The sequence below is a fragment of the Triticum aestivum genome, chromosome 5D, assembly GCF_018294505.1.
Source record: "Triticum aestivum cultivar Chinese Spring chromosome 5D, IWGSC CS RefSeq v2.1, whole genome shotgun sequence".
NCBI classification, from domain to species: domain Eukaryota; kingdom Viridiplantae; phylum Streptophyta; class Magnoliopsida; order Poales; family Poaceae; genus Triticum; species Triticum aestivum.
The window spans coordinates 41001333-41016304 of record NC_057808.1 but is presented as its reverse complement, the minus strand read 5'-3'; the positions used below and the strand labels follow the sequence as shown (position 1 = coordinate 41016304).

At 47.3% G+C, this 14972-nt stretch overlaps 2 protein-coding genes across 2 annotated transcripts; one reads left to right on the top strand and one right to left on the bottom strand.

Moving 5' to 3' along the window:
• Positions 1 to 1310: 1310 nt before the first annotated feature.
• LOC123119289 (protease Do-like 5, chloroplastic) lies at positions 1311 to 5565 on the top strand. The gene is made up of 8 exons (XM_044539035.1): positions 1311 to 1613; positions 1706 to 1870; positions 2484 to 2546; positions 2673 to 2762; positions 2879 to 3001; positions 3173 to 3260; positions 4408 to 4482; positions 5394 to 5565. Exons 1-8 carry the CDS (start codon positions 1392 to 1394, stop codon positions 5501 to 5503), a joined length of 936 nt encoding a protein of 311 aa, XP_044394970.1. The 5' UTR covers positions 1311 to 1391; the 3' UTR covers positions 5504 to 5565.
• Positions 5566 to 12396: 6831 nt separating this feature from the next.
• On the bottom strand, positions 12397 to 13727 carry LOC123119288 (uncharacterized). The gene has a single exon (XM_044539034.1). It carries the CDS (start codon positions 13633 to 13635, stop codon positions 12772 to 12774), a length of 864 nt encoding a protein of 287 aa, XP_044394969.1. The 5' UTR covers positions 13636 to 13727; the 3' UTR covers positions 12397 to 12771.
• Positions 13728 to 14972: the final 1245 nt, after the last annotated feature.

Below are 14972 nucleotides of genomic sequence, written 5' to 3'. Positions count from 1 at the left end.
GTTGTTTTCGTCCTTATGTCTAATACTACTACACAGGGTTTGCTCATTGCCTTGCAAACTTTTGGTCATTCGAAAGTTAGCAGCGCATGTTGGCTACGGCAGTGAACCCCATGTATCTAGCAGCTTGTAACAGAGGATTGTAACCCTTGCAACTATTGAATAAAATTACTTGTTGCATTCGCAAAAAATGCTGCTAAATAAGCGAAAAGAACTTCCCAACTCCTTGCTGATACTATATAAGTAAGAAAACACTGAAACTATACTTATGTCATGGACGTTGGCAGCTTTTCTCCGACATAGAAGTTTGGCCGAAGAGGTTATAGAAAAGAAAGACATGTTGCTATTTTCCAAATAATATAAAAAACACGGTGGTGCAAGAGTAAGTGAAGCTCACAAGTGGTGTAGATGGGTGACTCGGAAGAGAGAGGTGGTGTGCTACTATTTTTTCTAAATAATACTTTTGGCTCTGAACACACACAAGTGAGCACTGCGACGGACTCTCGTGGAAGTGAGAAAAAAAAGACACATCACTCCATCCTTCTAACATCACACTGTCAGATCACTGTGATGGAGAGAAGGTAGGAAAAATCAATTATGTTACTCATCCATACTTCTATCATCACACCATTGGACCACCGCCATGGGGAGAAGTGTGAGAAAAAAAGACACACCACTCCGTACTTATGTCCATGGACGTTGGAAGCTTTTCTCAACATAGAAGTTTAGTCGAAGATATTGCGGGAGTGAAACACATGCCTGCTATTTTCCCAAACAATAGAAAAAAATGATGCGATGGTGCAAGGGCGCAATAGCTCTAGGTGGTGTGGAGAGCATCAACCCAAGCTGATAGCTCTCGCGAGAGTTTTGGGGGCGCGCACACACACGAGCAAGGCGACATGCCTTCAAAGAAGCAAGAGAAATAGACGCATTACTCTATACTTTTAACGCCACACCGTCGGATCTCCGCGATGGAGAGAAGGTAGTAAAAAGAATCCATGTTCATCGTCCTTACTTCTGGCATCACACGTCGAACCACCGTGATGGGAGAAGTGTGAGAAAGAAAAGATACATTACTTCATACTTATGTCCATGGACATTGGCAACTTTCTCCAAAATAGAAGTTTAGTCGAAGAGGTTGCAGAAGATTACTCCCGTTCACGTGGGCCACTAAACGGAATGAAGGCGAGTTAATCGCTGAAAAACTTTTGAACACGAAAAGGCAATAGGTCTTCCCGCAAAAAAAGAAAAAGAAAAGGCAATAGGTCGTCCCCGCTTTCCGACTAGGAAGGCGTAAACAAACGTTGACCACTTTCGCTTCACTCCCGGCGCCACGCATCAGATAGCGGGCGCGCTTGGAGCGAACGAACCAGCGCCTCTCCCTTCGACGCGACATGGCGCTCCAGCCGCTGCTCCGGCTCCTCCTCCGCCCAGCCCCAACCCCACCTCCGCCTACGCGCCGGACTCCACACCTCCCAGCCCCTTTCTCCACCCGCCGCGGCACCGCCGCCGCGCTCCTCCTGCTCGCCGTCGCCGCGCCCCCTCCGCGGCCCGCCCGCGCCGAGCCCGACGGCGAGGACGACGTCGACGAGCCCCACGTCGTCCGCCTCTTCGAGGTAGGTACCATCACTATCCCCAACTCCTTGTCTCCGCTTCACTGGAGCATTTCGCGAAACCCTACCATCTCTCTGTCTGTCACCGTATGTAGGAGGCGACGCCGTCGGTGGTGTTCATCAAGGACCTCCTAGTCGCCCCGCCGCCGCGGACGCGGGGACGTGACGGCGGGGGAGCGCAGCCGGTGGATGACGAGGAGGGGGGCGCCACGGTGGAGGGGACCGGCTCTGGCTTCGTGTGGGACTCCCTGGGCCACATTGTGAGCGCCTTAATTTTTCCTTCCCTTTGGGTTCAGTTTTATCGAGCTTCAGATAAAATGGGAGCAGGCGGTGTGGGACGTTGTGCGTGCGATTTGGTTACTGTTTGATGCGAATTAGTGATAGAATTAGAGCTCGGTTGACATCTCAATGATATCTGGTACCACACAAGTACGAAAATTGGCAATTCCAGTGGCATTTCCCCCCTTGTGCAGTTTTTGCTTTTGTCTACAGTTGTAGTTTTCCTACACTGGGTTTTTATTTGCTTGTGCGGATGCATGCTTGCATCGTTTGGTGCAAACCTGCAGAGTTGATCACTCGCTCACTGTGAGTGTGGAACCTTTGATCTCCCTGGACTAAGTTTGTCATGCCACTATTACTTTACTTTTATGTCTGCAACCAGATACATTTCACTATTTTAAATCGATTCTTAAAACTCTGATAGAACCATACTTGTAATCATGTTATACCGCAAGACTTTTCAGTAACTCTTTGTCTTGGAACTTCTATGTAATGTTTGTCTTTCGCTAGAACACACTGCGGGAATACTATTCATCTTGAATCATCTAATCTGTTGTTGAAATTTCTGATTGATTGATTATGTTGGTGCATCAGGTGACAAATTACCATGTGGTTGCAAAATTAGCTGGGGATGGATCTGAGTCTCATCGATGCAAGGTTTCTCCCTTCCGTTCTTACAATCTACTCATTAAAGATAGTACTTCAGCCTGTTATGACTTTTTTAGAGAGAGAAGAGAGACTGTTATTTATGCATGTTTGAGCCATTATTTAATGTTTTTTTAGGTGTTCTTGGAGGATTCAACTGGCACCAGTTACTCAAAGGAAGGGAGGCTAATAGGATATGATCCAACATATGATCTTGCTGTTCTGAAGGTTTGCAATTGCACTTCTTTTGGCTGGATTGCACTTCTTTTGGCTGGAGTAGTGCAGTTGTAGTGATATGAATTTGGTTCCATGTTGCACTCTTTGAAGTCAGATTGGTTCTGCAGGTTGATGTTGATGGTGATAGGTTGAGGCCTGCTCTGCTTGGCACGTCACAGGGTTTACGAGTTGGGCAGAGCTGCTTTGCCATTGGGAACCCTTTAGGATATGAACACACCTTAACTACTGGGGTAATGCCACCTTAAAATTATCCATTTTTCTTGTTAGATACCAACTACTTAAATTGCCAGAGGTTCATCATTCCAAGATGGATGCACCTAGGAAATTTTGAATAATTTTAAACCTCCCTTGATATGTCAAAGTATTCTGATTATCTGATTGTGATCTGAAGTATCCTATAGGTGGTTAGTGGACTGGGGAGGGAGATACCATCTCCCAATGGGAGGGTGATTCGTGGGGCCATACAGACAGATGCTGCTATAAATGCCGGTAATGTCTTGCTTCACTGCATATCATGCATTGCCAGTAAATTACACGGGAACACATTTATATTGTATGGAACTCTGGATAATAACTTGTTGGTGAAGGATTGTTCTTTAGAGTTTAGACAGTAACCTTTTGGGACAGCATGGGTGAATCTATTTGGCCCAAACGCGTAATCCGTCTTGGTGCATGAAATCCAGGGATTAAGAGCCTGTTTGGTTGGGAGCCCCAGCCTGCCAAACCAAATAATTGGCGTTGACCAAGTGCTTCAGCGGTGTTTGGATCGAACCCTCTTTTGGCGTGCCCACGCTGCCCTCGGCTCTCCAGTTCAATTTCTTGCCAGCGAGAGAGCAAGCCGCCGGCGGCAAAAAGCTACGCCAATTTTTTGGCTCGCCCGTGCGTTGGCAGGGCCAGCCTGGGCAAAAACCAAACAGGCCCTAAAACCCAAAATGCACCCTAACTAAATCTCTCCTGTATAACTTTCTCAATGAGATTTTAGAGAAGAGAAGTCAGGAGGTTTTTTCTTGATACCCTTGGCTAGTCAGTGGACTGATGGTCCCATTGTCCTGATCTTAACTGTACTGAAATTCTTGACATATTTTCTGTATATAAGTTGACAATAGTCTAGTTAAGGTTGAGATTCAGCTGTGAGGTACTGCTAGTCTGCTAAGGTCTACCTATACTAGATATGGTGTCTGCTAAAAGGATTTGTGATGTGTTCCGACTGCAGGGAGATTGGGACCTTCTGGGGCTGTCAAGTTGGCATTAACAGGTGGATTGTAATTTGCGTCCCTCCATACCTAGAAATACATCACAGGCATACTGCACCAACCTCCTTTTGCTTTTACAAGATCACATACAAAGCCATATAAGCACGTTTAGTTGAAGGGAGAGATCAAACTTTCAGTGTGCATATCTCGTGGTTCAGTGTGATAAACTGCCATTTAGGAGGAACCAGCCCCTTAATCTCGAAAGAGTTGGGGGTGTAACTATGTGTTTCTTCTTCTACTGTTCCTCTTATGACTTATGTTCCATTTTTTCCTTTTTTTAGTCTCGTTCCTCATTGTGCACAATTCATTGACCACATAAGCTGACCTCTAACATGCATTGAATAATATATAACGTTATTTACAAAATTTGCTAATATCGACAGGTAACTCAGGAGGCCCACTAATTGACTCTTATGGCCATGTAATTGGAGTTAATACAGCTACGTTCACACGTAAAGGTATTGCCTCAATATCAAAAGATGGATTGCTGAAGATATTTTGTTTTCCCTCCTGTTGTCTGTCTTGAGCTTGACTATTGAGGCGCCTTGGCTTTCCTTTTGTCACATGGCATGGTTTAGAGTAGGTTTTATTTTTGAACAATGAATCAAGTAGGTAATAATATTTGCAATAAGTATGTGCTAATCCTTGACTATCTTCTGTTAACATGTTGTAGCACTAACCGAAGCAATGCAACTTCATGCCTTGTGAATTTTTCTATTAAGCTCTGTTTTTTCTATGTGATATTCAGTTCAAAAAAAGAAAAAAGAAAAATGAAAGGAATGGTTAACACTTAACAAAATGTCAAGATCAATATTTATTCTCCTTTTCATGACATTCCCTAGGCGGTAGGCAAAGTGTCTTACACCGTGGTTAAGTTATTTCATTTTCTGCTTTGGTCCTCCGGGAAGCTAAGTTTTTTCTTCTTCTACAAAACTCAAGCACATTCGCTGTCAAGATTACACTATTTTCATTCTATAGATGGTGCGATGGATCACTTTCACTCCTTTAATGATAGGTGCACAGCAACTTGGGCAAACCTGTTGGTTGTACCGGCTAGAAACTACTCCCTCCGTAAACTAATATAAGAGCGTTTACATAACTACTTTAGTGATCTAAATGCTCTTATATTAGTTTACGGAGGGAGTAGTAGTCATAGATCGCCAGCTCGATATGTACTAGATTGACATGATGCTACCCCTGGTTCTGGCACACATAACTCTTGGGGCAGGTCTCACAACTTAAATGTAGAGCTACGTGTAGTACAGCCACCAATGGACCATCTCTCAGTGCGCAGGATTCAGTGCAGCAGATATACTGAAGTGAAAGCTTGTCTGCACACTGACGGATCCTCGTGTCTCTGTGTTCGCAGGATCTGGAATTTCATCTGGGGTGAACTTTGCCATCCCTATCGACACTGTTGTACGGTCGGTACCGAATCTCATAGTGTATGGAACTGATGTGAGCAACAGGTTTTATTAAACATTTAATTAGCTCCGATGTATATTCTCTGTTCAATCAATGCAAGTTGTCTCTTTGCTACATTCTTTACTGCCATCTGCTCAATGATGCTTCTTCAAGAGGTTCTGGTAATATAAAAGATAATATATCATCTCATCAATAGTAACAAGCTCTACAATAGTAGAGCCTTAGTAAGACAAATAATACTGTAGCAAAATATTGATGTGAGAGAGTTGGGCCAACAAAATGAGTCTCATAGCAACGATGGACTTTCCAGCAAGCATTTGTTTGCTACAAACCTGGGCAATTGACTGGGTCAAGCTGTGTTTCAGGCCAGGCCTTGTAAAGCCCCGATCTGAAAATGCTAAGCCCAGGCCCAGTCCAGGAAAATGGTTGTTTTTCGTGTTTAAAAAATAATAAATAAATCATTTTCAGAATAAATTAATGAAGGATTATACCCTTTAAAAAAATGTATATAAAAAAGGCTCTGTTAGGGCCTTTTGGGGCTTTTGGGCGAAAAAAGAGAAGTCCCAGCTTGGCCTGGATGCCAGGCTTTTGGTCTCTCCAGCAAGCATTTGTTTGCTACGAACCTGGGTATTGACTGGGCTAAGCTTTGTTTCGGGAAGGGCCGGGCCGTGTAAAGCCCGGCCTGAAAACGCCAAGCCTGGGCCCAGACCAGGAAAATGGCTACTTTTCATAATTTTATAATTAATAAATAAATCATTTTCGGAATAATCAATGAAGGATTATGCCCATTTAAAAAAATAAAAAAAGCTCTGTTAAGGTTTTTTGGGTTTTGGGCTAAAAGAGGAGCCTAAGTTCGGTCCGGAAGTCCGAGGCTTTTAGGCTGGGCCCGACAGGCCAGCGTGCCAATGCTCAGGTTTAGTTTGTTACTGGCATCTTGTTACAAGAGCCCAAGTTGTTTAATTCATGAGTTTCCTCTGTTTCTCTCCATGAAAAATAACTTAGTGATGACTGGAGTGTAAAAAGGTTAGAAGGTGATCGTTGCCAATAAGAACCGCAGAGAAAAGAAATGAAGCTGGAGTTGCATACAGTACACAGGTCACATCGAAAGTACAGCGCTCATGACTACATGAGGAAGCTAGCCAGTCAACACCTGTGAAGAAGCAACTTAAGGTAAAGGAAATCTGATTTATTGGCTGATGGTCCTTCCTGTTCCCATCAGGAAGACCAAGAATCAGTTTCATCTCAAAAAGTAGGGGCTGCCTGACTCCAGGCTTGGTATTCCTTTTGTCAAATAATGTTGGCCTTCTTTGTTTCGTAGAATTTTAAGTCTGGCATCTTTGGCTCGTAGGATTTTTTTACCGAAAAAGGCTTTCGCCCCGCTTTATATATAAAGCACCGACTAACAAGCATCCAGTACAAACACACGTCACCGCAACACACGCACACACCCAAGGCAAGATACATAGGCGCTGAGCACAACAACACCACTCCTAGCACTACCACAACGAAGAGATGAAGTTACATATGACGAACCATGGGCTTCAAGGCGGCGCCTTCAGGAAGGGTACGACACCGGAGCGCCGCCACCGCCCGATCCAAGGATCAGAGTTTCCCCTGAAGCCGCATGACAGGCAATGAGAGTCGCGACGACGCCTTCAAGAAGGGAACGATCTTCGCCGCCGCCGGTCCGTCCGAAGAAAGAACAGATTTTCACCTCGGCCAACACTCACCGCCACCGAACGCCACATCCCGGCAACCACGCCGCCCACACGGCCATGGTGATCGAGCAGCGCCACAGCACGGGCTCTGCCCAAAAGCACCGTGCTACCACCACCAGGGCCGCCGCCCCGGCATCCAAGACCTTGACACCACCTCACACGAGACCCGCCTCCACCCCAACGAAAGAGACGAGCGGAAAGGTCCCACCTTTCGCACCCCTGGGCGACCCCCAGTGTCGAGACCCGATAGGCCGGCCAGAACTGGCATCCACCGACCCGTCCTGCTGCCCCGAGCGCGGGACGAGCTCGGTCCTGCAGCACCGAGAGGGGGGCGAGGTCAGTCCTGCTGCATCGTGCATGAGACGAGCTCGATCCCGCTGCACCGTGCGCGAGACGAGTTCGGTCTTGCAGCACCGGGCGCGAGACGAGCGGTGGACCGCAGCTGGGTGAGGACCAGCCCTTTGATGGGAGTAGCGCCCGGATGACGAGGAGATGGGGCGAAGGTCGAGACGGTCCGAACGCAGACGAGCCGACGCCGGAGAAGCCGGCCGCTGCCGCGGGCAGATCTGCTACCACCGCCACTGCGCCGCCACCCCGCCCAGCCTAGATGGCCCCGGTCGAGGCAGCCGCCCGCAGCCCTAGCCGAACGCGGCCCGCGCCGCCAAGAGGTCAGATCTGGCCGAGCTGCTTGCCGCCGTCCCCGACCCCTGGCTCGCACCACTACCGCCCTCCTTGACCCGCGCCGTCCACGGCCCGCCCCGCAGGAGGTCAGATCTGGCCGAGCTGCTTGCCGCCGTCCCCGACCCCTGGCTCGCACCACTACCGCCCTCCTTGACCCGTGCCGTCCACGGCCCGCCCCGCAGGAGGTCAGATCTGGCCGAGCTACGCCTTGCCAGCCGCCGTCCCCGACTTCAGCAGGCACATCCACCGCGCCACCGCCCGCCACGAGCAGGATCCGGCCAGGGCCGAGCCGGATCTCGCCGCCGCGGCTACAACGGGGCACACCACCACCCAGCAGCCCACCGAGCGTCGCCAACAGCCCCCGCCGTCGCCGGCGTCCCGGCCGTCAACGTCGCGCCGCCGCGCCCTGCCCAGCGCCGCGCAAGCACGCGAGGAGGCTGCCCCGCGCGAAGGGTGAGATGGCCCGCCGGCGCCGGCGCCGGCCGGTCGAGGGAATCGCCCCCCCCCCCCCCCCCCCCCTCGTGGGAGCGGGTCGGGCGAGGGGATAAGGTCGACACGTTCAGGAGCAATATCAGATCGAAAAGGATGATAGGATTTTTTTTCCTGTTCCCTGCCGGAGAACCGCGTGCTGTGAATTTCCTAGATTGGATCAATGACCTAAGGCTTCTAGTCTAGGGCCTGAGTGAGATCATTTGAGGGTATTGGGTTGATCCATGATCCTGATAGGACAACCACCCTAACCATACAACCAAACGTCACTTTTCCCTTGGTAGGAAATGTATGCACACCCCTTTTCTTGAAGGCATGTACGTGCAATTGGGTCGAGAGAAGAGTACAGTACATCTGAGTCCGACTCTTTCTGCCGGACTCCGCCGCCCAAGTAGCCTTTTTTCCTCCGGCAGTGTAGATTCTTCTACGGCCCACCGGCCGGGCCGGTCATCTCTTTCTGATGCATTATTGGGAGGCTGGTTGCTTCAACATCCCAGATCGATCATGTTTATCCCTTTCAGCTCGTACTGTCACACGTCCAAGGCATCATCAAGGAAAGAGCACCTGGGCAAGAGCTTCCAAGCTCTCAACAGTTTGAACTTTTTTTAGGTTACCAGTTTGATCCTTTTTTCACTTGTAGTGCACGCACATTTTTTGCCGTCGTGTGAACTTACACATTCCGTGGCCTGTCAGAGGGCAAAACAGAGAGGCAGTGTTTATAAAGCTCTATTTTGGCAAAAAAAATAAATAAATAACGAGCGCTTGTTTGAGGCTTCTAGTAAAATTTCTGCCTAATTTATAAAGCTCTCTTTTTGGCGAAAAAAATGAGTGCTTGAGGCTGCTAGAAGGTACGATAAGACCCATTGTATTTCTAGAATGGAGCTCTAAGATGGAAGGAGCAAAACGTTTGTCTCCGTCAAGGGAGGCATGGCCAGGCTCCCTGATTGAGCTTCATCTCCAGGGTTAGGAAAGGTGGAGCCAACCGCCGCCAGTTTAGTTGGTGCTCTTGTCACCTCGGCTTACAAGTCAAGTCACAAGAGGGAGGTCGGCCGGCCGCACAACACGTGTCGATACCCCATCCGTCCATGCTAATGAACTCCGCCTGTGCTTAGGTGGATGTTTACCTTTGCCGATTACCTTGTTTGCCATTATAACTAGTCCAACACTACAAGCTGGTACAAAAGTTAATTTTTTTTCTTCTGACATTGAAATTTTATCCCCTTTTAATAGAAGAATTATCTGTTCCGAATTTACGCGGCCACTACTATCGTATTTCTATATAGAGCTGTACTCATTTCTCATACTAGTGTGTCAGATCCAAAAAATATTGGTTAGTTGGCACTGTTATAATCTGGAGCGGATGTGGCACATGAAGAACCCATGCAATCAAGGATCCATTCTTGGTTAATAACTAGGAGTGGTAAAAGATTACATATGCAACAAATACTATGCACCTAGACCGAGTAAAATTTTTTTATCACACATGTGCTCATCCCAAGATCTTCTCAAGAAGAAATCTTTACAAATCTGCGCTTTACTCAACCAGTTGCATTAGCCTGATGCATATGCCAAGAAGAAAACGACTGACTGAAAGGTACCTCCTCATAGAGATAAATTATGTCTTTATTTGTCCTCTTTGCAACAATATGCTTGGTGCATTGTTCATTGCCCTAAACGTCTCGTCCTTGCGTCAATGTGTTCGCTTTCGACCGCATTTCCGTGCAACAAATGCCTATGGTACGTGCTGCCATTGGGCGCAGGCAACCAAATTTGATAGGATACAGCGCACAGGGGTCACTTTTAAGTTTGGCGAGGTGTCCTGCAGTCGGCCTGCAGAGTCCGTCTAACACATGAGGTCCAAGTTTTCCAACGTGTCAAGGCTCTAGAAGATATTTTAAGCATAAGGGTCGCTTCTTATTTTGTTGTGCTCCCGTGATATACTGCCTAATCTATTTATTTAAAGGTTCTTTTTCCTACTAATTCGGCGATATTTTGTCGTTTCATCTCAATAAGATCATTCTCAACAAATCGTTCCGTCACGTGAAAATATCGGCGAACAGATATGGTTTGAAAAAGCCACAGCAGCGTCGGAGGAAACCTCAGTCAGAAAGCATTCCAAAGAACCATGAACAATCTTTCGAAAGCCCAACATATCCAAGATAAAGCTTATAATTGGACACTTTGTGTGGAGTAAGTGAGTAACTAATCTAAAAGTATCAGGGTTTGGTAGCTAAAAAGCAAACACTCGCCGAAAACTTTACTGACCTTCTAGCTTGGATCACTCACACATATCGCGATCTAGGCGTGCAATCAGGTCAAGCCAAGGATATTTCGTGTGGGACAAAGTCAAATCTGATATGCTAGACACAAGTGTGTTGTCTTGTTGCTTGTATTTGTGCCCATCCTTAACCATTTCAACCAGATGGCGCACGCATGGGCTTTGTGCCTTATCTCCAGGGCAACCATGGGTTGGTGTATGTATACACATGATGAGACAACACATTATTAAATTTGAGCTTTTGCAGTCGATCAGATCAGCTTGTTCTTTCCAGCATGGTGTGGTTTGGCTTGATCTTCCTGCCCAAGATGTCACATGATATATATATATAAATTCTAATTTCAGCATATGCATGAGGAACTATAATACATGGGAGTAGCCACAACAACACTGATGATAATAGGGGCTCAATGGAACACATTTTGTAGTGAATAAGCAATGGCGAATCGAGCCGACACAACATATATTTAGAGGGTTTATTATCTTTCCGCGCAAACTTGAAGCCCTTGTCAGGGGGCGAAATAATCCGGTGGCATCTTGGAATTCGACCCGATATTGATCTAGCTCCTTGGTTTCTCCAAATAAGTGTAGTGCATGATTTGATTCATCTCAATCAGAGAGTGCTAACCAGCTAGTTCAAATCATTCATGCTGACTACACAGTTTTGAGTAAGTTTGATGTCACAAGAATTACAGACGTGGCATGGACACCTCAGAGTAATTAGTAGCTGTGTCAATGCCTGTCTTCTACTTTATTACGGTTGGGTGATGATGTGGTGTTAAGATAACTTCTACGACCTTTTCTTGCTAGCCATCAATCATCAGCTTACCAAAATGATAAAATAGAGCTTGATTAACCTTGGAGCAAGCCAGCTAAGTAGTAAGTGATTGGTTAGCTACTTTACTCATTTGCTTAATTTGCTTGCAGAGAAGACTTTTCCTTGTGTTAAGATGGGAAAGAAACAACTCATGCTCACTTAACAGTTAACACCACCAAATAACAGTGAACATATTAACAAATATTTTAACCCTGTTCATCCCAAGAAATATCTAAGAGCCTGATGCCCATCAAGTGACTGTTGTTCACAGTGCCTCAGGCAAACTGGCCCCTCTTTCAGGGACTGAGATCTAAATCTACCATACTTATGTCACGAGTTACCACTACTTACTTACTACTCATAGTGCAATTAGGCAGGCAAGCCGTACTAATACATGACAGGAGCTGTTTCACTGTCTCCTACTGTATTTATTTTTATGCAGCTGCTCTGCTCCTCCCCTGCATCTGGATCCTCATGTCAAGGCAGATGAAACAATAAATGATACGCTACAAAATAACAGATTTAGATTCTCCTCGGGAGCCATTAATCAAAAACGATTGTGTACTTGTGTAGATCTCCAGGACAAGATCTTGTCACAGAGACAGTCCATTGCAAAACAAGATCCCTCGGTTGATTGCAAAAGAGGATCTTCAGCTGATTTGCCAAAGGAGACCAAGTGGGCAGACCACAGATATGGAATTGAATTTTATCCAACTTACAACTAGACAAATGACAAACTCTGAAACTCACTTCAAGTTTCCATTTTAGCATTTTTACTGCACATGACCAAGATTTGGGTATCTGTGTATAAATATGGTTTGCTCTTGAGGTGGGCCCACTTTACCATTTCTCCACAGGACAAGATCTTCCTGCAGGAAGTACAGACAGAGTACAGCTTGTTTGTCAATGGAAGCTAGTGTAAACAAGATATAGCATAATCTTTTAGATAATGACACAGCACATATATATTACTAATCCATCTCCCTTGCTCCCTCTCTCTTAGTTTATTCACTGTTCTCATGCATGCAAAATACAAAGCCTCATCGAAGTGCTACAATCTCTCTGTCGCTGATGTACCTCTCACTCTCACTCCATCTCCACCAGAAGATCGATCTACCCAAAAAAAGAGGAAGCTCCTTACTAAGTTACTAGCCAGCTAATACCCCCAACCTCCTAAGAACAACATGTACATGGTCGCGGCGCGACACGCGTCGCGACATGGCGGCACGAAGCTTCGGCTGAGGTCCCGTTTGGAAGGCAGGAATTTTTTTCGACCGTCAGGAACTGAACTGGTTCCTTTCCTGTGGAATTCTTGTGTTTTGGACTGAGGTTTCATGGATCAGGCTTGTAGCTCCTCCTTCTCGACCTGCAGCCTGATCTCCCTGTTGAACCTGGTGATGAAGTCCTCCACCCTCCGGTTGAGCTCCTCGTCGGAGAGCCGCGCGTAGTACTCGCTCTCCTCCTCCTCTGCGGCGGTGGGCTGGCGCCGGCCCTCCGTGGCCGTGCGCCGGAGCTTCTCGTCCCTCACGACGACCACGCTCTTGTCCTCCACCACGGGGTCGGGCACGGCGGCCACGAGCGCGTGCGAGTGGGACCTGCTCCGCCGCCTCCTCGCCGCCCTCTCCTCCCTCGCCAGGCTCCTGCTCGCCGTCAGCCTCGCTTTCACCATCACACCGTCGTCGTCACCCTCACGGGTGGGGTAAGCGTAGGACGGCGTGCCGGACATGGCCATCTTCGGCCGAACATCTTCTTCGCCTCGTACAACCAATGCGTGTGCATGGCTGTCCACGGCCGTGTCGCCATGGAGGAGGATGTCCCTCGCGACAACCAACGGTTGGTCCTCGACGACGACCACAGGCAGCAGCGGCTCGTCACTGGAGACGCTAACCATTGGCACCGCTGCTGCGTCGCCGTTGTAGTTGGAGACGACGAAGGGGCGGTCGTCGACGCCCGGGGAAGCGGAAGCGGAGGAGCCGAAGAAGAGCATGCCGGAGTCGGCGGCGATGACGACGATGATGGAGTTGGACATGAGGAACCAGAAGGTGGTGTCCCGGAAGAGCGTGGCCGGCGGCACGCGGAGGACGGAGACGTAGAGCACCGGCAGCGCCATCACCAGGATGGTGATGGACACCTTGGTCATCATCTGCTGCTGCCTGCTGATCTCTCTCTCCGGCGGAGCCTGCATGTTCACCAGCGGCAGCATGTGTTTGCAGTGTACGCTTTGGGCTTTCTAGCTTCCTTGCTATGCTATGGCTTATTTGAGTTTGAGCTCGTGGTTTCTGTGGACTTGTGGTGTGAATGAGATGTCCTTTTATAGGGGGAGAGAGAGAGAGAAAGAGAGAGAGAGTAAATGCATGCTAATTGTTGTGTTGTCTCTAAAAAATATTGTTGTTGTGTAGGTGTAGGTTTGTGGTTGTATGTGAGTGAGAATGATTGGTGTGTCTAGAGAGAGGGAGTGCATGCATGGGAGGGGGAGTGTGAGCATCACTAGTAGTACTACTAGTAGTAGCTCTCCAATAATCATGTGTCTGGCTGGATGGATGGAGATGGGGTAAAGAAAGGCATGGTGGTTTTGCATGCCTGATTAGAGAGGGCAAGCTAGGTGCTGGCTGGATGATGGTGCTGCATTTGATCTTGATATTTTGGGGTGCAATTTGCTAGAGAGGGAGGGGGACACTGTAGATGAGAGCAAATGGGCATTGTAGCACATGTTGGCCGGCAGTGCAGGACAACCAATGATATGGTGAGAAAACCATGCACGTATGGCTGTGCGTTTTGGAAAAGCAAAGTTAAGAGCATACTTTCTTATATCTACACCGCACACCCTACCTAGCTATATATACCAAGATAGGATCAAAACCATGGTGCTCATCCGTATAAACCACTGCCTTGTTGTGGCTATTGAACCATGCATGCTTGTGAAAATTGATTGTCAATTTATTATTTGTTTCTTTCGCCGTATAACATTATTGAGTGAGCTTTCGAAAAAAAAACATGTTCATCAATCTTCCATGTTTTCTTTTTCGAAAATGGCTTGCTTTATGATAAATATAACACACCACATGATAGCCTCTTTTGAGAGTGTATCATATACTATATAGTACAACCATATGCAAGCACGGTTCAAAAACTTGTACAATTTATCACATGGGGTTAGGGCACACCAGAACTTGTGCAATTTAAACCTATTCTTACTTGAAGGGATCAAAAAACATGCCATGAGGAGAAGAAAAAAAATAACAAAAGACCAAATGTGTAGCCCGTCGAACAAGCTCCTAGCAAAATTACTTTTTTGATGCACCAATATAACACCGAAGATTAACATGACTATTGTTATTTCAAGAACAGTCTAGTTAAGCTCATGTAGTCATGTTATTAAGTATAGAAGGACCTTGAAAAAAGAAATCATTAGACACTCCTCCTCCCCTCCCCCCTCTGCCATGAGAGGTGATTAGGGCGAGCATCCATTCCCCACCATCCACTGCCGCCGCCGTTGAGCCCATGCATTCCCTCTCCTCTCCCAGCCAATGCCGCTCCGTG